Source organism: Rhincodon typus, chromosome 40 (genome assembly GCF_021869965.1).
Source record: "Rhincodon typus isolate 14 chromosome 40, sRhiTyp1.1, whole genome shotgun sequence".
NCBI lineage: Eukaryota > Metazoa > Chordata > Chondrichthyes > Orectolobiformes > Rhincodontidae > Rhincodon > Rhincodon typus.
This window is the reverse complement of record NC_063371.1, coordinates 11,424,116-11,449,709: the sequence shown is the minus strand read 5'-3', so window position 1 is coordinate 11,449,709 and position 25,594 is coordinate 11,424,116. Positions and strand designations below refer to the sequence as shown.

At 47.6% G+C, this 25,594-nt stretch overlaps 1 protein-coding gene across 1 annotated transcript in view; it reads left to right on the top strand.

Annotated features, from left to right (window-relative positions):
* The window catches only part of LOC109922031 (anthrax toxin receptor 1-like), a 136,739-nt gene that overhangs the window by 62,161 nt on the left and 48,984 nt on the right, over positions 1-25,594 (top strand). Inside the window, exons 14-15 of the mRNA XM_048618511.1 lie at positions 11,657-11,752; positions 14,110-14,148. Coding sequence (XP_048474468.1) covers positions 11,657-11,752; positions 14,110-14,148 — 135 coding nt within the window. The remainder of the gene's footprint in view (positions 1-11,656; positions 11,753-14,109; positions 14,149-25,594) is intronic.

The following is a 25,594-nucleotide window of genomic DNA, read 5'->3' as shown; positions in this document are numbered from 1 at the left end:
TGCCACCCGAAGGTTGCAGGAACAGCAACTCATATTCCACTTGGGAAACCTGCAGCCCAATGGTATCAATGTGGATTTCACAAGCTTCAAAATCTCCCCTCCCCCTACCAAATCCCAAAACCAGCCCAGCTCGTCCCCGCCTCCCTAACCTGTTCTTCCTCCCACCTATCCCCTCCCTAACTCCCCACCTACACTCACCTTTACTGGCTCCATCCCCGCCTCTTCGACCTGTCTGTCTCTTCTCCACCTATCTTCTCCTCTATCCATCTTCTATCCGCCTCCCACTCTCTCCCTATTTATTTCAAGACCCCCTTCCCCTCCCCCTTTTCTGATGAACAGTCTAGGCCCGAAACGTCAGCCTTTCTGCTCCTATGATGCTGCTTGGTCTGCTGTGTTCATCCAGCTCTACACCTTGTTATCTCAGATTCTCCAGCATCTGCAGTTCCTGCTATCTGTGAAAGAGAAACATTGTTTTCGGAATCCCTTACCCGAAAGCAGAAGAAGTCTACCTCGTACAATTATTCTCTGTCAGCTTACAAAGACAATCCTCTGTGTTCCAGTCATTGCAATGTATTGGGACGGTGGCTCTCTGCACAACAGAACAAGCCCCTGCCCTCCCAATATGCTTCAAATCCTCAGAAACAGTCACTGAAAAGAGTGTCTCCTCAAAAACAGGATCCAGCCCTGTCTCCCCACCACCTGCCCCCCACCACCACCAACAGCTGCCCTTGTCAACTCAGCTTGCATCAAAACGTTCTGTGGGTGATTAGTCATTTTTGAGGATCTTGTGTTTTGCTAAACAGCAAATTAAACAGTTTATCTCCAACCAGACCTGAAGCATTCAGTGCCAAGTGAGATTTTGTGTCATTTGGTCTAAAAATAGTTGAGGCCTGCACAAAGTGAAGCATATCACTCATTGTAGGAGCCAAGTCTTCCACAAATACAGCTCTGCATTGCCCCAGCGTTGTCCCGAAGGATATAAACACACAGAGGGACCCCCTGTTAACACCATCTCCCGCCATCGTCTGAGGGACTGTCGCACTGCCCTGTCTCCGATGTCCAAGGCCCAACTCACTGCTCACACGAAATTCAGCTCATTTTTGTTTTTCTCGCACTCATTTTGGGGTCATTACACTTCATGAGGTTAAGGAAGTACACCAAAAGTTAGTCAACAGAGTACAGTGTAGGAAAATGTGATGTTCCTTTTGGAAAGGAGAACAAAAGAACAGAATCTTATTTAAATGGAGAAAAACTGCAGAAAGCTGCTACACAAGGAGATTTGCGGGGTGCGGGAGGGGTAGCTCATGCACTGAACACAGGAAGTTAGCACACAGGGGCAGCAGGTAATCAGGAAGGGCCAATGGAATGTTGGCCCTTATTTCAAGGTGGTTGGAGTGTAAGAGTAGGGTAGTCTTCCTGCAACTGGACAAGGAGCTGAGGAGACCACATCTGGAGCATTGTGAACAGTTTTGGTCCTCCTTATTTGAGGAAAGTTATTGTTTTGTGGGAGGCAGTTCAGAGAAGGTTCACTAGGATGATCCCTGGGACGGAGGGATTAGCTTATTAGCAAAGGCTAAACAGATTGGAACTCGTCCCCAGTGGAGTTTAGAAGAATGAGAGGTGATCTCATTGAAACACACAGGATTCTTAAGGCCCTTGCCAGGGTAAATACTGAGAGGATATTTCCCCTTTTGGGAGAGTCTGGGACCAGACGGAATAGTCTCAGTAAAAAGGGGCACCAATTTAAGACTGCGATGAGGAGGAATTTCTTCTCTCAGGGAGTTGAGAGTCTTTGGAACTCCTTACAACAGAGAGTGTGGGGGCATGGTCCTTGTGTATATCCAAAGCTAAGAGATTCTTGATCAGATGGGCAATGGAGGGTTACGGGGAAAGGGCAGGAGAGTGGACATGAGGAGTGTGGGATCAGCCATGATCCTACTCAGTGGTGGAGCAGGCTTGAGAGGCCACATTGGCCTACTCCTGTTCCTATTGCTGATGCTCTCATGGTCGTTGGGTCTGACTTGAACACTTCAGATGTACAGAAAGCTCCATATGCTCATCTAAGCAAGCAGAACTGCGCTGTCCTGATTGTTGACGATCTGAGGGAAGTGACTGGGGGCAGGACTGAAGACGTACGTTTGGAGGAAGCCTTTACCAAGGGTTGGGGGGGCGGTTGTGATACAAAACAGGAGCTTTCAGGGGGAGAAGGTCCCAGAGCTGGTGTCTCACACGGCTGAGAGACTTGGGGTAGAGGGTAAAGGGATGGGGAACTATACAGGCTGAGCTGAAAACATGAGTATCACACAGGAGAAACTTGTGAAGCAGAAGACAAGGCAGTGAGAGTGGGGTTGGGGGGGAGGGCGGCGGGAGGGGGGGGGGGGGAAGGCAGGAAGGGAGGGGGAAGGAAGGCAGCGAGACAGGGGGAAGGTAGTGAGGTCGTATAAGGAGGTCTCGGATTGTGAACTTGAGGAGGACCAAACGGGTTTCAAGTGAGGGCAAGGGGACAATGTGTCGAGCTAAGTTCTGATGATTTTGAGTTTGTGAGGAAATGAAGCCAGGCAGAGGGAGGGGTGGGGGCACCGTGAGCTCTGAGATGTTTGTAAATCCCCTAGTGACTGGGACACTTCCATACAGTGGTGGGTGAACAAACCATGCTGAACCCCTGTCTATGCTTGCTGTCATCACCCTGCGGGGATCTTCAAGGGACTGCGCACTGCAGGAGATGGTCCACACCCGGATTAAGGGGGAATACGAGGCATCACTCCAGGAAGGTTTGGAAAACCATTGAACTCAGAGATGATCTATTTGAACTTCCACTAGATTTTCACTGCACTCAGGAGGTTCTACAAACACCTCAGGAATGAGTAATAGCAGCATCCAGCCCCTCTGAACATGCTTTGCCTTTCAGTTCGAGCCCAGGTATCAATTCAATAAGCCTGAACATTGACTGAAATGTCACTAAGTCACCCTTTATTTCCATGTGGAGAGTCATTGACACTGGTCCAGCTCCCTCAGAGCTAGCTCTCAGAGTGAACAGGATGTCTGATACTCCTGTTCTTACCTGTCAGCCAGGGCTCCCTGATTGGACCAGCTTAACTGCCCCAATCAGGGAACTCAGGGTCTATGAGGTCTTGCTGGTTGACCTCGTTACAATCTCTACATTGACAATCCCCCTCTTCACCATTATAGAGATTGTCATGTTTCTTGTGTCATTGGTAACACAGATTAAGTAGTGTTGTGGATTTGGTTGACTGGATAATCTCCCACAGGTTTACTTAACAGCTCAGATTCCAACTTGCAGTTATCCATCTTGATGTACACATGGGAGCTGGTCATGTGGTATCTTTGGCTTATGAGCATCCTCAACTCTTAAATCAACACAACTCTTAAAGCAATATCAATGGGATTAGAGTTTCACACAGTTGAGTGGTTACCAGGAAGGAGTTGCTTGCCAGCAGCCCTTTAGAATCTTTTAACTATCCACTTTGGGTCAATCAATATCTGGTTGATACAGTTTTTGGTCTCTTTCTGAAGGAAAGGCTCCAGCAATTTTAGGAGAAGGTGCAGCCAAGATCCGAAAGGATGATACAAGGAAGTAGTGTACGGAATAGGATAAAGTGAACAGCACATCTGACGGCACATCTTGATACAAGTCTAAGAGATTTTGAAAGGCTTTGATAGGTTACAATGTTTATGAAATGTTTCCACTTTGTGCAGGAGGCTGGAACTAGGGGTCATAAATATAATCAATGTAAAACACCACGGATATTGAAAATCTTAAACAAAAAGTAGCAAGTGCTGGAGAAACTCAGCAGATTTGGCAGCCTTCATATAGAGAGGAAGAGAGTTAACATTTCGAGTCTATTATGACCCTCGTACTCAAGACATTAATTCTGTTTCTCTCTTTATCAATGCTGCCAGACCATAGATCTTTGATCCAACACAAACAAAAAAACAGAAATTGTTGGAAAAGCTCAGCAGGTCTGGCAGCATCTGTGGAGAGAAATCAGAGTTAATGTTTCAGGTCGAGTGACCCTTCCTCAGAACTGGTAAATGATCATCAGTCATAAATCCAAATGGGAATCCATCAAGGCCCTTTGTACCCAGAGGGTGGTGACAATTTGGAACAGCCTTGTCCATGGAATGGTCAAAGTACTTTGAACAAGTGAAAGGAACGGAAACAGAAATTGCCGGAGAAACTCAGCAGGTCTGTCAGCCTCTTTGGAAAGAAAGGAGACTTAACATTTCGAGTCCAGTGACCCTTCTTCACCTACTAGCGAGGGAAAAGTGGTATTTATGCTGAAGACAGAAGGTGTGGTGAGGGGGTGCGGGGGGGGGGGGGGGGGAGGGGGAAGGAGTGAGGGATGGCAGAGATGGAGACCAGAGACAGAAAGCAACAGTTAGGCAGACAGAATGACGGACGATAGTAAGCCAGGGAGAAAGAAAAGCTATTAATGGGGACTGTGAGTGGGGGAGAATGGGCTGGCTTTGAAGAAAGCTGCCCATATCATTGACTGGACCTGGGGTGTGGGGATGGCTAAAGGACAGGGAAGAAAAAGCATTCAAGTTCTGAAATGATTGAGCTCGATATTACGTCCAGAAGGTTGCAGAGTTCCCAAGCAGAAAATGAGGTGCGGTTCTTCCAGCTTGTGCTGAGCTTTGTTGGACCACTGCAGCAAGCCTGAGACAGAGATGTTGGCCAGGGAACAGGGTGGTGTGTTGAAGTGGCAGGCAACTGGAAGCTCAGGGTCTTTTCTGTGGACAGAACATCTACAATGAAGGGGAAGCTGGTAAACACATGAGGGAGATAGGGAGATTCAGGTTCTTGCTTGAGCTGAAGAGAGGAGGCTTGGGTATAGCATAAAAACCTGCAGTTGGGCTGAATGGCCTACATCTGTGTTGTCTTTTCTCTGAAATCTTATGGAACACTGAGGAAAAGGATAGAGCAGTGAGGTACAGATACAGATCAGACTGATTCAATCCTCTTTGGACTTTGTCCTGCAAGGGCCAGGGTTTGTTTGGCACAGGAAGTCACCCTCAGCCAAAGGGAATGAGTCTTCAGAATTTCACACAGAACTCTTTGCAGCTTTCTCAAAAACTATTGAATGGAGATGGTTGAGAGTTCACGAGAGAACAGAGTTATCTGTGTGAAGGATGTGTCTGGATTGGCCGCATCTCTTGCTCTCGTTTCACAGAGCAGATCATTAAATGTCAGTGATACATCCAGTGAAATCCTCTCCCTGAGCTTCCGAAATAGAAGACTCCTTGCGAAACAGTCCTTCTGTCAGAACCGGGTTTGTACTCTATCAGAAACCAGGGGCAGCTTTGTCCTTGGGTGCCAACCAAGCTGCTGTCCCCTGCCAGCATTTACAGTGTGCATTTCTCATGTTGCCCAAACAGAGAATTGTTTGACTTCGGCTCAGAGACAGAGAGAAACTGCCTGTGTTCAATTACACACAGCCACTCTGCCTGGCCCGAGCTGCTGAGTGTACAGCCCCTGCAGTTTCCATCCCTGCTTGATGTTTGAGGTGCAGCATTCCTCCCTCTCTCGCTCGGGCATCTTTTGGTGATTGAAATCACATGTGTCTCCTCACTGCAGCATCTCCTGTTTCAGTCCCAGGCAGGAAAGGAATCAGAAGTCACGTGATATCTCCGCTGCAAAAGCAAAACATTGTGACTGTAACCCTGTGTGAGTCACTCGTGTGTGCAATGTGAGTGCTGCCTATCCCCTGCCATACAGAGGGACAGGGACAGGGGGCTCCCTTCCTTTGTGTGGGTGGATGGGAGGGGGTGAGACAGGAGGTAGAGAGTTGCACAGACCTCCTGAAGAGGCTCGATATGAAACAAGAAGGCGGCTTCAATGATACAGGCCTCAATGCTTTGCTTCAGTCAAGGCTCTATTTCCATGCTGAGGCCCAGGACAAACCGCCTTTGTTTTTAAACCAGCGATTTGCTGTTTGAAATCTTCGAAGGCCGGCACTTTACTTCTAACCCTTGCCTTCCCCCTGTCCCTTAGAAAAATGAGGGTGGCAAATTTAGCCTTTGAGGGCACGTTGGGCCATTTGTGAGATGACTACGACCTCTGTGCCACCCTTGGGTGCCAGGGGGAGGTGATAGCCTTATCTCTTGAGTCACTCATGTCCTTCAGGGAGGGAAATCCGCCATCCTTACCTGGTCTGACCTACACGTGACTCCAGACCCACTGCCAATGTGGCTGACTCACAGCTGCTTTCTGGGCAATCAGGGATTGTTGACCAAGACAACGATGCCCACATCCCATGAATGAAGAAAAACACATGGTTTGCTCTTGTGGCACGACGGTAGCGTCCCTCCCTCTGAGCCAGGAGGCCTGGGTTCGAGCTCCCCCTCTACTTGCTCCTGAGGTGTGCAGTAACATCTTTGGGCAGGTTGTTCAGGGAAAAACTTCCGATGCTTGCGAGTGCTGGGAAAGCAGAATGCATGCGAGAAACGTTTACGCTGGTGAAACTGTTTGAGTCAGGCAGCCACACGATCTGTGCGTCTATAATCCCCGAACTTGCAAGAAACAACTGGAACTTTTCAATAAAAAAAACACAAATGAACTTAATGCTTTTTAAAGGCATTGCCAAGAGGCCAACAAAAATAAACAACGTTAAAATAATCAGACTACATTTGCTGGATATTAAACAGAGGGAGGAAAGCAGTGAGATCTGGAAGTGTATCTGATTTGAGAGATGGCAGCTTATGCTTTGGCCAGTCTGCATTTTCATTCCCTGGGGGTAAGAGGCTCTGGGTGTCAGTGGCCAGGGTAATAGCTGCTGGCTAGCATCTACCATCAAAGCCTATCCTGCTCCGTCCCAGCTGAGAAGCTTGGGACATGGAGATCCCTTTCAGGACAAATCATCATGAGGGTAGACTCTAGGTAGAGGGCATCAGAGATGAGGAAGAATTTCTTCTCTCGGAGAGGAGTGAATCAGTGGGATTCTTTACTGCAGAGGGCTGTCGAGGCTGGGTCATTAAGTGTGTTCAAGGCTGAGAGAGACTTCTAATCAGTGAGTGGGGGCCGGGGGAATGGAGGGCTGTGGGGAAAATAGGACAGCATGGGGGCTCAGTGTTCAGCAGTGCTGCCTCACAATGCGAGGGACCTAGGTTCGATTCCAGCCTTGCGTGATCACATTGAGTTCACACATTCTCCCCGTGTCTGTGTGGGTGTCCTCTGGGTGCTCCGGTTTCCTCCCACTGTCTCAAGATGTGCAGGCTGGGTGAGTTAGCCATGGGAAATGCAGGGTTACAGGGATAAGGTAGGGGGATGCTCTTTGGAAGGTCGGTTTGGACGCGATGGGCCGAATGGCCTGTTTTCGCACTGTAGAGATTCTATGAGCCTGTGAAGGCAGGAAAGTGGAGTCGAGGATGATCAGATCAACCGCGATCCCATTGAATAGTGGAGCTGACTCAATGGGCTGAATGGCCTACAACTGCTCTGCTCATTTCTCCATACTTGGTGCGTTCCTCTTCACTTTAAGAGGAGAAGGTCATCTCAGCGGACTGATCACTCAGGGGCTCAGGCTATTTACTCTGGTCACAAGGCTTCCCAATCCCAGCTTGGCAGCTGGTGGAATGTTAAATCAATTAACGTGGAATTGAAAGCTAGGCTCAGGCACGGGGACCACAACACCTATAGTTCCAATAACATCTCATCTGGTTCATCAGTTTCCCTGAGGGAAGAGAATCTGCCCTCTTGTCCTGACCCTCTCTCTTGCCTCTGTGTGTATCCAGATGGACAGCAATGCCTGCTGCCTCTGAAATGCCCTGTGAAACAGGAGAGAGTGAGACAGATAGTCAGTTCCAGAGCAAGAAGGGACAGGCAACAGATGCTGACTTTGTTCTTTCATGGAGTGCTGGTCCCAGCTGGCAAAGTCAAAGTTGCTCATAAAAGCCTCCCAACGTTCGATTCAGTTGAGCTGTGTGGCTTGGGAAAAGAATACACAAGATGCTTTCCATTTCACTTCCTCCCTTTTGCTCGGGGGAGACACTTTATCCTGAAGAACCTCCGATCTGCAGGTTCTAACAGTTCCACCATTGCCACTGAGGATTTGCTGTTTCCACTGTCGGCTCTGACTCCTAGCCCTGAGGTTAGGATCCTTACCAGGTCAACTCACAAAATGGGGAGGACAACCATTCCCCTCCCATTCTCAACGTGAACATAGAAACATAGAAAATAGGTGCAGGAGTAGGTCATTCGGCCCTTCGAGCCTGTATCACCATTCAATACAATCCTGACTGATCATGCAATCTCAGTATTCCATTCCCATGCTCTCCCCATACCCCTTGGTCCCTTTAGCCGCAAGGGCCTTGTCCAGCTCCCTCCGGAATATATTTAACAAACTGGCCCCAACAGCTTCCTGTGGGAGAGAATTCCACAGGTTCACAGCTCTCTGAGTGAAGGAATTCTTCCTCATTCCATTCCTGAATGGCTATCCCTTTTGTCCCTTTTGACTCTGAGTTCTGGATTTCCCTAACATCAGGAACATGCTTCCTACATCTTGCCTGACCAATCCCAACAGGATTTTGTATGTTTCTAGGAGACCACCACCCCCCCACCCCCACATTCTTCTAAATTCCAGTGAATACAAGCTCGGTTGATCCAGTCCTTCCTCATATGTCAGTCCTGTTATTCCAGGAATCAGTCTGGTGAACCTTCGCTGGACTCCCTCAATAGCAAGAATGTCCTTCCTCAGACTAGGAGACCAAAACTGCACACAGTATTCAAGGTGTGGCCTCACCAATGCCCTATGTAACTGCAGCAAGACATCCTTACTCTTATCCCCAAACCCTCAATTAAATACCAGGCGTTCAGCACTGATGAGACAGAGACACGAGGCAGATGCTTTTCCAGTCAAACTTCTGTTTCCACACATCCTCCCCAAACTCCCAACTGCTCTGGTACTGGATGTAGACCTTGAGATCGTTACTCAGCCCAAATTCTCACCCAGTTGGCCCGGTTACCAGGGAACCAGCACTGTTTCCGTGCTCCCCCCCAGACCCAGACAGACCATGAGCTTCGGTCATCCCCATGGTATGAGAAGACCCCTTCTTGCAGGGAGTCACATTGCTGGGGAGGGGGAGACAAGGATGAGGCTGGGTCAGAGGGCGAGCACAAATTTCTCCTGCTGGTCCACCCCTGTTCCCCACTTCATTAAAACGGGGGCGGTTGGGGTGGAGGGAGGAGGGGGTGGTGACGCATTCTCCTTGGTCTGTGTTGCATGGGGCACCACCGCTGGGCCCAGACCCTGTCTGCTGCCGCTGGCTTCAGCTTGGTTAAAGAGCTCATCTTTTGACTCTGTCTTTCACAATGTTGCGGTGATCTCAAAGACCATCAAGTCCTTTGATGCTGCGAGTTGTTCCCACTTCCTTCCCGGCTGGGAGAGACAGGGAGAAACCCAACAGCCAGTCCCCAGAGAAGTTAAAAAAAGACAGCTGGAGAGCAAAGGGAGAGAGGAAAATAAAAATCCCTGAGGAATGATGAAAAAGGCTCTCTTTTCGTCACAGCTGCCTATTCTCCCCATCCTCAAAATAAACAGCAAACAAAAGGTGGACCTTCTGAAGGAATAGGATGTGCAGCAATTCGTGTGCAGCCATGAAATGAGGATGGCCCCTGGAGAAAGGAGGAAAGTTTTTCAGTTTTGGAAACTTCATTCCCTGACATTGTTGCAGACCTTAAATTACCCGAGTGATACTTGGCCAGCACCTTCTGGATATAGGCCACAGCTCGTTTTTGATTCCTTTGCAGTGAGGGTTGAGGAAAACTAAATTCATGGAAATTAAACATTTGTTTGCTGGACTCTCTTTTTTAAAAGCAACACAAGTGGTAATTGTGCCACCCCCTTGAGCTCGATTAAGTTGTTTTACTCCGAATGCTTAATCTTACGCATGTATATTGCAAACTTCCTGTCCCAAAACCAGCCAACATGTTCATTTTTCAGACCCACACAAAAACCACAAGGATTTCACTGGATGACTTTCCAACACAAGATTTAACTCTCTCCTCCTTTTCCCAAATCTGTTTTCTGGACTTGCTGGTCATGAACCTCACGGCTTTCAGCTGGAGCCGTTTTGCCAATCAATTGGGCCTGGTTGCCCACACGAGGCAGCACGGTGGCTCAGTGGTTGGCACTGCTGCCTCACAGCACCGGGGACCTGGGCTTGATTCCACCCTCGGGCGACTGTCTGTGTGGAGTTTGCACATTCTCCCTGTGTCTGCATGAGTTTCCTCTGGGTGCTCCGGTTTCCTCCCGCAGTCCAAAGATGTGCAGGTTAGGTAATTGGCCACGCTAAATTAACCATAGTGTTCAGGGATGCCTGGGTTAGCCATGGGAAATGCAGGATTACAGAGATGGGACGGGTCTGTGCAGACTCATTGGGCCAAATGCCCTGTTTCCACACCGTAGGGATTCTATTGACTGGCAGCGAGCAGGAAAATGGTTCAGCTTCCCAAAGCTGCTCACTTTATACAGTCCATTCCAAAAGAAAAATCACACACATGGCACACAATATGGATCAACATACCATGAAATAATGCAGCGACTTGCATTCATGTAGCACCTTTATGGAATTAAAGGGAGGCAGTGGTGTCTTATCACTGGACTTACTATTCGAACCCCAGGCTAAATTCCTGAGGACGCAAGGCAAATGGGTGGAATTTGAATACACTGAAATCTGAACGAGAGAGCTGGCCTAATGGTAACCATTGTCAATTTTTGGTAAAACACCCATCTGGGTCACTAATGCCCTTTAGGGAAGGAAATCCACTGTCCTGACCTGCATGTAAATCCAGACCCACGACAATGCGGTTGACTCATAACTGCCCTCTGGGCAGTTAGGGATGGGCAATAAATGCTAGCCTAGCCAGTGAATGAATTATGAAGAAACCCACATGGAGACTCTTTCTCCCTCTTCTTCAAACGTCTTTTTCACAGATTGTGGGTGTCATTGGCTGGGCAAGCATGGATTGTCCATCTCGGTTTGTCATCGGCACTTGTCTTTCCCTAGTTGCCCCTTGTGAAGGTCGTGGTGAGCTGTTTTCTTGAAATCACGGCAGTCCCTGAGCTGTGAGTTGACCCACAATGTCATTAGGGAGGGATTTCCAGGATTTGGACCCAGTGACAGTGAAGGAATAGCGATATATTTCCAAGTGTTGTTGATGAGTGGCTTGCAGGGGAACTTGCGGTGGTGGGTCAGGGGGAGTGTTCTACATAGAAGTGGTCGTGGGTTTGGAAGGTGCTGCAGAGGAGCACGTAAATGCTACAGTTAATCCACTCTCCTGGCTTGCTTCTCACACTCCCGCAGCCTGTTTCTCCTCCAGACATGTTTCCCATTCCATTCTGTGGGGGAAGAAACAGGGGAATTGGTATTAGCTGGACAATTGGCCTGAAGAGATGACACTGGCATGAGGGTTCAGTATATTTACAACGTGCGAAAGAGACAAAAAAAAGGACAAATTTTGGCCAAATAGGGGACTCAACAACAAAACGAGGACAGAAACCCGAGAAGCCAGGCCCTGTGGATGTGTCAGAGCATCTGCTTTTCACTCTGCCCATGGTAACCAACATGGAGCTCTCCTATGTGTTTTGATGAGGATTTCCTAATCACACCCACCCTTTTGTGTTTCTCTTTGCAGTCGGATGGAACAATTCTGGCGATCGCGCTCTTAATTCTGTTCCTGCTCCTGGCACTGGTCCTGCTCTGGTGGTTCTGGCCTTTATGTTGCACTGTGGTAAGTCTAACATCAGTCCAGGCAGAGCCTTGCAATCTCATTGTTTTAAGCCACGCGATGGTCAGCACGGGACTGGGAGGAGGCAAATTAATTGGGCTGAAGTGATAAAACAAATAATGTCACGTCATGGGGATGAGTTCAGCTGGACAGCCACACACATAAAAAAAACAAGCTTTGGACAGCCCTGGGTAGTCCAAGTTACAAACAAAGACCCTGATCTGATGCCCAGAAAAAAGTGCTTTCATCTTGTTTAGAAACATTATGACTGGAGGCACACTCTGTGCACTGTGCAGCCAATTTCCATGTCATTTCAGTGCTATGAACAGGTCAGAACGTTTGATTGGCTGAACCCAAGCCTCTCAGTGAGTGAGTGAGTCGCTCTGTCCAAGATCTTGAGCAATCTTTCATTTCATCTCCCTGTGCCGGAAGCACACAATATGTTTTGATTCCTAAAAGTACGAGGAGGGATGGGTGATTAGATTTTTGAATGAATAATTCAGAGGCCTCCGCTCCTGACCCCGCTGTCATGAATTCAAACCGCACATAGACACAGAAAATAGGAGCGAGATGAGGCCATTCAGCCCCTTGAACCTGCTCCTCCATTCAGTCTGACCATGGCTGATCATCCAACTCAGTGCCTGGTTCCCATTTTCTCGCCTACCCTCCGATCCCTTTAGCCCTAAGAATTATATCCAAGTTCTTCTTGAAAATATGTTTTGGCTCCAACTACTTCCTGCAACAGGGATTTCCACAGGCTCCTCACTCTGTGGGTGAAGACATTTCTCCTCCTCTCAGTTCTAAAAGGCTTAACCTGTGACTCCTGGTTCTGGACACCTGGTCATCAGGAACATCCTTCCTGTGTTTACCCCTGTCTAGTCCGGTTATCTCAGTCCTCCTTATCTCAGTTGCCTATCCCATATCCTTACACTGTTACCCCTGGTTCCGAGCTACCAGCTCCTTGGGAACATCCTCCCTGCATTTACACACTCCAGTCCCGTTAGAAGTTCTTCCCCCTGAAATTCATTGTCAGTTACTGGGGAGAATTTGGAGTGGAGGCCATGGTCACATCAGCCATGATTTTATTGGAGGGCAGGACAGGCCAGAGGGGCCAAGTAGCCTCATCCTGCACCTAACTAAGTTGAATATAGCAAACGAGGAGGAGGTAACCCTTCAACTCTACAGCCCGATCAACACTCAAGAAGCTCGACACCATCCAGGACAAAGCAGCCCGCTTGATTGGCACCACATCCACAAACATCCACTCCCTCCACCACCGACGCTCAGTAGCAGCAGTGTGTACCATCTACAAGATGCACTGCAGAAATTCACCAAAGATCCTCAGACAGCACCTTCCAAACCCACGACCACTTCCATGCAGAAGGACAAGGGCAGCAGATACATGGGAACACCACCCCCTGCTAATTCCCCTCCAAGCCACTCACCATCCTGACTTGGAAATATATCACCGTTCCTTCACTGTCACTGGGTCAAAATCCTGGAATTCCATCCCTAACGGCACTGTCAGTGTATCTACACCCAAAGGACAGCAGTGGTTCAAGATGGAAGCTCATCTCCACCTTCTCAAGGGCAACTAGGAAGAGGCAATAAATGCCACTCCAGCGAGAGACTCCCACATCCTGTGAATAAATTTAAAAAATATAACAAGACTCAAGTCCCAAGTGGGGTCTGGGTAGAAGATGTCTCAATGAGCAGTATCACAGAAAGTCAGACGAGACTGGAAAGTAGTTTTTAAAAACAGGGGAATCCATTCATAGCATGGAGAGAGGCCAGTTGGCCCATCATGGCCCTGCTGGCTCGAGGAATGAACCATGCACCCAGCCTGGAGTCTTCACAGTCCGCTTTATTGGCCCAGTTCCATTTGGAACGTTCCTGTTCAACCTGCTTCTCCTTCTCCTTTCAGGCAGGGATTTTTCAAGATCAGAACTCACTCAGTCCCAAACAAATCCGCACCTTCTCTCTTACTCCTAGTCACCTTAAATCTACATCCCCACAGCCAGTGGGAGCTTTACCTTCTGATTTACTGGAATAGAACACCTTGGTGATTGACAGCATCGTGTGACACGGAGCCGCTGAAGCACAGGAAAAGGCCAGTCAGCCCATCGAGTCCATGCTGGTCAAAAACAACCTCCTCACGAGTCTAATCCCATTTTCCAGCACTTGGCCCTTGGCCCTGCATGTCCTGGCATAGCAAGTGCACAGCTCAGTCCTTCCTCAGGGTTTTCTGCCTCTCCCACCCTTACTGTCTGGATTCGGGGTTACCTTGTACTGTTCGAATGGGAATACTTGATCTGTCAGTGAGGTTTCTAATTCCTCTTCCGTCTTCTCTCCTGCTCCAGATCATCAAAGAGCCCCCTCCACCTCCCACGGATGACGAGGTAAGTGCTGTGTTTTCTCACCTACCCCACTGTGGTGATGTTAAACAGAGAAACCCTGGTGGGGGGAAGAGTCCCTGCAGTTTCATTCAGCAGCTGGCTGGGTGTGAGGGGGAGAGAGAAAGAGAGAGAGGAGATGCATCACGATGCTGAGTTTGGTCTTGAAGTGTCTTTTTCTGATGACCTGTAAACCTGGAGGCTTAGAGTGATCGAGGACAGGTGATGTTGAGCCTTGGGAGGGTGGGGTGACATACCCCCCCCCAGTGCAGGGTCGGCTGGGAAATTAGGTGCCCATTGCTTGCCCTCTACTCCCTGCCAAGAACCCTGCAATCAGTTGAAGTGGATGGGAAAATGAGCTGTGTGTGTGGGGCCAGGGAAATTGGGCTTGGTGTCAACGGAGGGAGGCTGAAAGGATAGCATCTTCAACATTGCTGCAGCACCCAAATTAACGAAGGTGGGTGAACGTTGGACATGAAACAAACAGGTACAGCTCTTGCTCAATTTCTAAGTTCCTGAGATCTGCGGCAGCCATCACAAGTTGGCAAAAGTCAGGGAACTGCTCCGACAGTCTCGAACATCATCTTTGTCTCCCATTGTCACTGCCTGTTCGAGTCTGTTCCCAGTGATGCCTATCCATGCCACCTATTGGTTTGACAGCTCATGTGTTTGTGCTGTCTAGTACACCATGCACCTACTGCCAGGCTTTACTGTAGACTTACTGATGGTTTTATCCGGGACCATTACCCCAGACCCTGCACTGTGGGCTATTCTCTCTGCAAACAATGGGACATGTCACACCTAGGGAGCCATGTGTTGTGCCCGCAGTGCCCCGGACGATCAAAACATGCCAGTTTGGGGCAGCTACCAGGTATGATGGACGCGGATCTTGTTGGTGTGGATAGGCAGTGCAGACACGCAGATGGGCTCCCTTGCGCTGTGAATCTGAGATTCTGTAAGATCTTGATTTGCTAGTATCCAATTTCTTGTGCTTGAAATGGGGCCCTTCGCTTGCTGCGTGGCGACTCATGTTGCATTGCAATAAACAGCTCACAGATACGTTGGGGATTTTACAGAATAATTTATAGACACACCCCCTTTCACAGAATCTCGCAGAATAGAAAATAACGAGTTGGGCCACACAATGTGTTATATTGGTTTGATACCAGCCATTGCACTGTAAACCATGCAGTTACAAGTACAGATTACAAAAAGGGATCAGAAGCAGAGTTGTGAGCATGCTGTTTCAATTCATTGTTGCTGCTCCAAGCTGCAAGTTGAGGTCCCATGCAGCTTTTGTGCCTGTTTCTGGTCTCAGTAACATCTTGCTAAAAATCATGATAAAATCTCAACCCAGCTCTCCGTTCTGGTTATTTACAACAGAACGCAACAACCAATCCGAAGCGTTGTGTAGATTTACATACCCCTCTTTAGCTCATCTGCACAACACAACCCTCATTTCTCCTGTAGCTTGTACTTGATTATCTCATCTTCTCCCAGCTTTCTCAGGAGAAATTCAGACAGGATTTGTGCCTTTGAACCTGTTCTGCCACTCAATGAGATCGTGACTCAGCACTGCAGCTCAATACACCTGAACTTTCCCCAGATCCATTCATATCTTTGATTTTTGTCAACCTCTCTCAAGTTTACAATGTAACTATTAACTCAGCATCAACTGTTGTAGGACAGAAGACCTAGGGGTTCAGGTACATAGTTCTTTGAAATTTACATCACAGGGTGGTTAGGAAGGCATTTAGCATGCTTGCCTTCATTGCTCAGATCTTTTGAGTATAGGAGTTGGGATGTCATGTTGAGTTTGTACAGGGTGTTGGTGAGGCCTCTTCTGGAATACTGTGTCCGGTTCTGGTTGCCTTGTTAGAGTAAGGGTGTTATTAAATGCTGCAGTCAAAGGCTGAATACGTCTCTTGTTTGATAGCTTACTGTTCTGTGCTGCAGTAGTATGTAAACACACGATAAACCTGATTCCTAACCAAGGAGCGTGTTCCTTCACAGCTCTGTGTTCAGATTTAGTGGGAACTGCTGATGCTGGGGATTTTTCTGAAGAAGGGTCCATACCCGAAATGTCAGCTTTCCTGCTCCTCTGATGCTGCTTGGCCTGTTGTGTTCATCCAGCTCCACACCTTGTTATCCCTGTATTCAGATTGTTTTATTTCATACATACGTTCTCCCACAGAATGTGGGTCAGCCAGCATTTATCACCCATCCCTAATTCCTATTGAGGAGGTGTTGGTGGGAATGGGCTGCATTCCTGAGCCACTGCAGTCCATGTGATGCATGGACACCCAGAGTACCGATGGCCAGGCAGTTCAGGGATTGTGACCCTGGGAACAGTCAAGGAACAGCAGTATATGTTAAGAAGATAGTGTAGACTCTAACTTTTTCTTATTTTAAAGGTAAGTGTCAAGTGTTGCATTCCAAGTGTAATTCGATTGGTCAAACTATTCAACAAAAAGTGTGAAGTGATTCATTTTGGAAGGTCGAATGTGAATGCAGAATACAGGGTTAATGGCAGGATTCTCGGCAGTGTGGAGGAACAGAGGGATCTTGGGGGTTCACGTCCACAGATCCCTCAAAGTTGCGAGGGTTGTAAAGAAGGCATATGGTGTGTTGGCTTTCATTGGCAGCGGAATTGAGTTTAAGAGCCGAGAGGTTATGCTGCAGCTCTATAAAACTCTGGTTAGACCACACTTGCAATATTGTGTTCAGTTCTGGTCGCCTCATTATAGGAAAGATGTGGAAGCTTTAGAGAGGGTGCAGAGGAGATTTACCAGGATGCTGCCTGGACTGGAGGGCAGGTCTTATGAGGAAAGGTTGAGGGAGCTAGGGCTTTTCTCATTGGAGCGAAGAAGGAGGAGAGGTGACTTGATAGAGGTGTACAAGATGATGAGAGGCATAGAGAGAATGGATAGCCAGAGACTTTTTCCCAGGCCAGAAATGACTATTACGAGGGGGCATAATTTTAAGGTGATTGGAGGAAGGTATAGGGGAGATGTCAGAGGTAGGTTCTTCACACAGAGAGTGGTGGGTGTGTGGAATGCGCTGCCGGCAGTGGTAGTGGGGTCAGATACTTCAGAGACTTTAAGCGACTCTTGGATAGGCACATGGACGATAGTAAAATGTAGGGTATGCAGGGTAGATTGATCTTAGTAGGATAATAGGTCAGCACAACATTGTGGGCCGAAGGGCCTGTACTGTGCTGTACTGTTCTACGCTCTTTTTTTTAACTTTAAGCCAAACACACTTCATTTTTACACTGCAGTTAAAATAAAGACAAAATAAAAATTGAAGAATCTGCTTAGCTATAACTCTATCGAAATGCTTAACAAAATATATATTCATATTAGCTGCTCTTAACTAACTGTTCGAATACAGTAACATCCCACAAACATACTAGATAAAAACCAAATGAACTGCGGATGCTGTACATAAACACACCCTTGGCAAAGGCAAATTCAGTAAAACAGATTGTTTCATATGCAATTCTAGCAACAGGAAGAGAACCCCCAGCTTTTAGCTGTAACAGAGAGAGGAATAACAGCTTCCACATCCAGCTTCAAGATCCCAGCAACTGCAGAAAGCTAAAACTAAACATTCTGGTTCTGTGGGAGCTTGACCCCACCCATTCAGGCTGCTTCTATTGTTCCAACTAAAAAAAAAAACCCACGAGCTATTTACTTTACTGGCTTTGAAGCAGACTGCAGCACCTCTGTCTCAACCTTTCTTCATAAAAAAAAGGGGCAAAATATACCTCTTAAAGCCATCATATTGTCACAGTAGTTACAAGTCAGGATGGTGTATGGCTTAGGGGGAAACTCACAGGGGGTGGTGTTCCCCTGCATCTACTGCCCTTGTCTTCTGCAGGGATTGTGTTCTTAGGCTCAGATGATGTGCACATGGCAATGACTCTGTGTCATTGACAAATTTTTCATCCAGGCATAAAAACTGAAGCACAGCAGCATTAAGATACTACTAGAGGACCTCCCACTTCTGTTAGCGCACAGTGTGGTTACAAACACCCTATAATAACAGCCTTCCACACCAGGGACACAGAACACGCTGTGCCAAGAGTTCACAATGTGTAATAACGACTAAACTACTCACATTGAGCTGGAAAGACTTGAGCTCAATTTCATCGCAAGCTACTCACTGTGATATCTTGCCTCACAGTAGACCTCGTCATGAAACGGGTTCCAACACATCTTGAACAACTTGACTTTTCAGGCAGATGCTGAGGAACCTCCATGCTTTTGGTTTCCCTCATTTGCCAGTCCACTCATGTCTGCCGACTCCTTGTCTCCTGGGCTGTTACAGCGAAGTTCTGTAGTTCCTCATTCTGTGCACAATGGGTACGCATTGTGCAACTGAACGTCAACACGGATGGGATGATCAGTTTTATGAGGAAGAGCGAGGAATCTATGAACTCCATGGCAAATAAGTGATCGAGAAGGGATCCTTGTTAGCAAAAGGACTCGTGGTGCAGTGGTAAACTCTTTCCCTCTGCCAGAAGATGAGGGCTCCAGTCCAAGGCTAGGCTCTTTTGGCCTTGAAAGGTCTGTCTGTGCTGTGGTCAAACAGGTCGAGTCCTGATGGCATGTGGTAAGATAGACAGAGTGTCCAGGTCAGGTTTCCTTTGGAAAACAGGGGCAGACCCATGTTCTGCCCAACAGCGTGGACCATTCCAGTGAAAACCTCAGGTTCAATCCTCAGAAACCAGGATGTGGGAAAAGACAGATGGGTTAATCAGGCTGGGAAAGGGGCAAAAAAAAAAGCAAACCAACAATGGGCCCTTCTGGGTGAATAGCAATAAAAAACAGCGGGGCTGTGCATAATGTACGTTGAATTTTAGGCAGATATCACTTGGAGACACCAAGTGAGGGGCAAGAATCATAGAACTCAGTGTGTTAAGGTGTCATGGAGACAATAATTCTGAATGATTTCACGGAAAGTTAGCTCAGTAAACGAGAGGGAGAGAGGAATGCAGAAGATGTGGATATAGTAAGGACAATCAAGCAGATTGAGAGACATTGTGTGGAGAGCACAGGCAGCTGCATTGGGGCTGAATGGCCTGATGGTGTGCGTCAATGTGATGTAATAAAACGTCAGATATATTCAGATAATTCAAGACAGCTGGCAAGATAGACAGCAAGCTGCATCGCCTTGTTGGATTGACTTGCTTGGTTTCATGTCTCCAACCCACATCGAGAGTAACAGCTGTTGCTGACTTATACACCAACTCAATGATCATCCATTCCTGTTTCCCCTGAACTCTCAGCGCTGGGCTGATCTGCTCCTTAGCTCAATAATCTCATTTCTGACATTCCTGGGTTTGGTGGCAGAGGGCTCATCGGACCAAGGGTTGTCAGTGAAATAACCCCACAGAGGCCAGTTTCCCATCACCAAATCACCTTTTATTTACACGAGCAGTACTTGATGATAGCACTGCGTCATACAGAGTCAGGTATCAGAATATCAGCGTCCGTGTCATTTATCCTTTAATGTCAGCTAGGGCTCCCTGATTGGACCAGATTAATTACCCAATCAGGGAACTTGGAGTCTATGAGGTCCAGCTGGCTGACATCGTTGCAATCAATACACTTTTGGTCTGATGCTTCTGCATGTTTGGTCATCACAACTCCCATGTGGTTGTTATCGCAGGCATCTTGGCAGACAGAGCTTGCTCAGGAAATACAACATTGGGGAAATCTTTCAGTCACTCTTCCAGGAGAATGATCAGGTTTCACACTGAATTCATCACAAAAGGTGCTTCAGGAACAGTAAACACACAGGTAGCTTGCTGCATAACAGCCATGCCCACACCCCTCCTCACCCACTACCCCACTGGCAGCATCACAACCACACGAGCAGAATATCACAGAACAGATCTCAAGTTCTGCAAATACTATTCAAACAAAATAGCCTGAAATCCAGTCGTTAAAGTAGTCAGGTGTTTTCCCTGAGTTTGAGCACGAGGCAATTATCTGGTAACATGCAGATTCTAAGAACTGCCTTGTTTAAAAAAGAACTTGCAATGTGTCTTTTATTGATCTTTGAAAGAGAATCCATGCAGCTCCTCAATCCTTCAAACTCAGGTCCACAAAATGACAAAGCATCAAGTGCCTCTCTTGTTTCACTGGATTGATTCCAGAAGTGTGGACTGAGAGATCGAGCAGTTCAGGTCTAAACTCTGGAGTTTATAAGAATGTTAGGTGATCTAATTGAGGTACACAAGATGCGAAAGGGAACTGACAAAGTGGGTTGGATGTTTCCTCATGTGGGGCAATCCAGAGCAAGAGGTCACAGTTTCAGGATAAAGGGCTGGGCAGATTTCAAACAGAGAAAAGGAGCAATTATTTCTCTCAAAGAATTGCGAATCTGTGGAATTGACTCCCCCAGAGTGTGGCGGATGTTGGGACATTGAGTAAATTTAAGCAGGAGAGATGTTTAATTTGTTATGGGTTGAAGAGTTATGGGGAGTGAGCAGGAAAGTGGATTTGAGGCTGAGATGAGATCAGCCATGTTCGTATTAAATGGCAGAAAAGGCTCGAGGGCCTTAAGGCTTACTCCTGCTCTTAGGTTTTTATGTTCTTGGTCACAGTGACCATGAAAACTATCATTGATTGTTACAAAAACCCACCTGATTCTTGAGGGAAGCAATGCAGGACCGACCCAGTCTGGTATACATCTGACTGCAGATCCGCAACAATGTGGTTGACTCCTAACTTCCTGAGCAAGCCACTCAGTTTAAGGGCTTGGGCCCCTAATACAAACATGAAGACAGACGTGAAGAAGTGAATAATTTTCTTTTGATTATGCTGAACTTCAGTGTAATTTGATATTCAAAAGTGATGAAGAAAGTGAACAGCGTGGATCCAAACAGGCTGTTGCTTGTGAGTGCTGGGCTCAGGGACAAGTGGATTTAGAAATACCATTAAATCTAAGAGGTTCAGGAGAAGGAGTGGGAGAAACCCTGCAATCTCTAAATTGTGAGACTAAGCGGCGATGATTAAGACAGCGATCTTGTTACTGTTTCATAGATTAAAGAGGTGTTTGAATGGAAGGAGATTATAAGGGAACAGCTGAGACAGTGCACATGGAATTGAGGCACAGCGTGGACTGTTTGGGTCAAATGCTGTTTAAAACACGTGTCCTCTCAGTCAAAGGGCTAGGAAGTAATGACAAAGATATCTCCACAAATCAGCAGTTTGTCTACTGCTGGAATACTGTGTCCAGTTTTGCACAGCACAAGTTAGGAAGAATACCAAGATCTTGTATGGAGTGTAGAGATTAACCTGTTTTTATTTTTAGAAGTGACAGGATGGTGTAGACATTATAGTCCAGTTAAGAATTGTTGTGTCTGCACGGACCCTCCAAAGATCATCCCATCCAGACCCTCTCCCCATAACCTCACATCTCCCCATGGCCAATCCATCCTAACCTGCACATCTTTGGACTGTGGGAGGAAACCCAAGCAGACATGGGGAGAATGTGCAAACTCCCACATAGAAAGAGAGTCACCCAAGGCTCACCCAAGATCCCACCTTTGACTGACTGTCTTTCTGTGTGGAGTCTGTACACTCTCCCCATTATCTGCATGGGTTTCCTCCAGGTACTCCGGTTTCCTCCCACAGTCCAAAGATGTGTAGGTTAGGTGGATTGGCCATGCTAAATTGCTTATAGTGTCCAGCGATATGTAGACTAGGTGGGTTAGCCATGGGAAATGCAGGTTTATAGGGAGAGGGTGGGGGGGAGGGGTTGGGCCAGGTTAGGATGCTCTTCAGAGGGGCCGTGTAGACTCAATGGGCTGAACGGCCTGCTTCCATACTGTGGGGATTCTATGAAATCTGTGCCGACTGTCCCTGATTCATCCCTGCCTTTCCAAATGTTGATTAGTCCTGTTCTTCAGAATTTTTTTCCCAATAAATTTCCCTACCCCTGATGTCACACCGACGTGGTCTGACCCTGCTGCCCTTTATGAACAAAGGAATCACATTACCTATCCTCCAGTCATCTGGCACCTCATTTGTGGCCAATGTAGTGTGAAATATCTCTACCAGGGCCCCAGCAATCTCCTCCCTTGCCTTCCAGAGCTGCCTGGGATTCATCTGATCAGGCCCTGGAGGGGTATCAGAGAATGAGGGACTTGGATGATGTGGAACCTGGAACAAGTTGGGATTTCCTTTCCCCCCTTGAAGCAGTTTAAGGTGAGGTGTTTAAAATCATACATAGTTTTGTAAGGATAGAAAGGAAATGGTTGTTTTTACTGGCACTATGGTTGGTAACTGGAGAGCAGAGGCTGAAGAAGGTTGGCCGTGAGTCAGGGACTGGTGGAGACGGACTGGGAGATTAGTTTCTGTGCAGAGAGTCCTTGCGTATCAGAATGCAATGTGCTGTAGAGTTGCTGGGCAGTGATTGTGCAGTGGCTTTCAGATGGGAATTACATTCACACTGGAAATGGGAAAAAAGAAATCGCACAGTAACAGGAAATGAGCGTGGGAGAGGGGTTGGGGAGTGGAAGGGTGCAGGGAACGTTTAGCCCACATAGGCGCTATGGGTTAACATCTCCCGTTGTCCTGTCTGATGGCCCGGGTGTTTTTGTTTTAATCATTCAGCGAGCTTTCTTTATCCCTTGGGATCTGTGATTGCATCACGCTCTGAGGAATGTGGAGAGAGAGAGAGACAGAGAGAGAGACAGACAGACAGTGTGGGGAGGTGCAGGGGAGAGAGAGAGAGAGAAAGAGAGAGAGAGAAAGAGAGGGATGCTTCGCCAGAGTGTTTCATCCTCAGCTTGCTTCAGCTGATTCTGAGAGGATTTAGGGCAATGACAGGATGGACTAAGAGAGGAAGCCCCTTGCAACATCCCTGAAAGGGAAAGTGCTCAGTCCAACCCAGGCTCCACCTTGACTGATTCTTTCTGCACAGATTGATGTTCATGTTAGCTTGAGCTTCAGATGTCTGGGGATGGGGTTTGTAAAACTTCAGGCTCCAGCTCTGACGATCTGTCTGCACCTCCTGAAGTTGTCGGATTGAATGCAAGAAGACACCCACATGGGCTCAGGCTGCTCCAGTTGCAGACAGAAGGGATTTCTCTCTCCCACGTGTTGGCTCCCTGGTTAGTGATTTTCAGCATATTGGTACAGAATGAGCTGCAGCCCCCTGGGAGTTCAACTGGGAGCTATCCCGACAGGTTGGAAACGTCTTGGAGACTGTGACTATCTTTTCTCCTACTGAATCATGTCGTAAGATCATAAGACGTTGGAGCAGAACTAGGCCATTCAGCCCATCAAGTTGGCTCCATCATTCAATAAGATCACAGCTAATCTTGCTTTGTGGAAGATATTCATATGCCGCATGAAATTCTTTATCAACATTCCCTCATGTTGCAAAATTCAACTTCTAACCCTGCTCAGATGGTGCCACTTTCTGCACAGCATTTCCAACGGGCAGTCCCTCAGTTTGACTGCATGCTCTGGGATTTCTTGTTTGGACATCCTGGACAGGTCAGAGCAGGTGAAGGTGCAGTAAGCCTGGATTTCTCAGAAAGCCAAGGACGTGCGTTGATATAGCACCATTTCAAGATGTTTCCCAGTGTCTTACACCCAATAAAGAAGCCGCGACATTGCAATGTGGGAAATGCCGCAACCACCATGCACACAGGAAGATCCCACACACAGCAATGTGCTGGCTTTCCAGGTCAGCCGAGTGATTGCTGCATTGAGGGATGAATACTGGGCAGGATCCCATCGAAGACAGTCGCATGCTGTCTGCAAACCTCCTATGCAAAATGACACCTCCGGCAGTACCCCAGCACTACACTGTCCAATCGACTCAGGTTCTTTCCTTGGGGTGAAGCTTGAATCCAGTACCCCTGCTGGCACCAAGGGGAGAGAGCGAAAGCTGGCCCCCTATTTAAAAGGATGCAGAGCGGAGAAAAGGTGCACAAGATGAGGGGTATGTTGTTTCAAGAAGAGGCGGAGGCAGACCATTGCAGTGTCGGGAAGATCTTGCTAACTAACGTTGAAGATTTTACTTCCGATGACACTGATGACTGAAACGATCCAACCCCTTGGCCATTGCCTCCTGGCTGATTGGTGGCTTGTAGATAAGACTCATTAATAGTGTTGCAAATATCGCACTGTCGCTTATTCTGAATAAAGGGGGTGACGGGCAGGGTCATACGTGGCAGGCAATTTTTTAATATTTAGAGCGTTTGATTGAAACGATCCGTTTTGTTTTTAAAATTGGTGGGCAGCCAGTGGCAGGAAGTCAAAACAGACGAAAAAAAAGATTGAACCAAACCTCAGATCATTTGCGACACGAACGTCCTGCCAGGCGATCTGAGCAGTCAGATTCCAAAAACATGTTAACGCATGGTGCGAGCGCTGAGCATTCATTTCCGTTCACACAGCGCCCGGATCTTTCAGTTTCAGACGGACAATTTAAACAGCAAGGTCCCTCGCCTCAGATAACATGTGATAAAAGCCACAAAAATGCAGTCACTTATTTGCACGACCCTGAAAGAAAACTGCATTTGGGAATTACTGGAAGAAACATGTTACACAACGGACCTGGAATTCTCAGTGTGGTTTATCTGTTTAAAGCATCACCGAAGTCTTCAGCTTGTTGAAATGTGCCTTTTGTCTGCATGTATATATAGCTTCACAGATGACCATATATGTCAAGCACATAAGCTTTGAGATTTGAATTTAAAAAAAAATAAGGAATTCTCGAAGCCAAAGGTTAATGGAGTCACCAACAAGCTTGATCTCCTCGGGCTATTCTTGCTCAATTTCACTCCTCCTCAGGCATTTCACTTCCCATGAAAACTTCAGGGACCTTCCATGCCAAACATCCACCAGAAACAAAAACAAGTTGGTGGTAGGTCAGAGATAGTAGGAACTGCAGATGCTGGAGAATCTGAGACAACAAGGTGCAGGGCTGGATGAACACAGCAGGCCAAGCAGCATCATAGGAGCAGAGAGGCTGACGTTTCAGGCCTAGACCCTTCATCAGAAAAGGGGGAGGGGAAGGGGGTTCTGAAATAAATAGGGAGAGAGGGGGGAGGCGGATAGAAGATGGATAGAGGAGAGGATAGGTGGAGAGGAGACAGACAGGTCAAAGAGGCAGGGATGGGGCCAGTAATGGTGAGTGTAGGTGGGGAGTTAGGGAGGGGATAGGTCAGTCCAGGGAGGACGGACAGGTCAAGGGGGTGGGATGAGGTTAGTAGGTAGGAGATGGGGCTGCGGCTTGAGGTGGGAGGAGGGGATAGGTGGGAGGAAGAACAGGTTAGGGAGGCGGGGACGAGCTGGACTGGTTTTGGGATGCAGTAGGGGGAGGGGAGATTTTGAAGCTTGTGAAATCCACATTGATACCATTGGGCTGCAGGGTTCCCAAGTGGAATATGAGTTGCTGTTCCTGCAACCTTCGGGTGGCA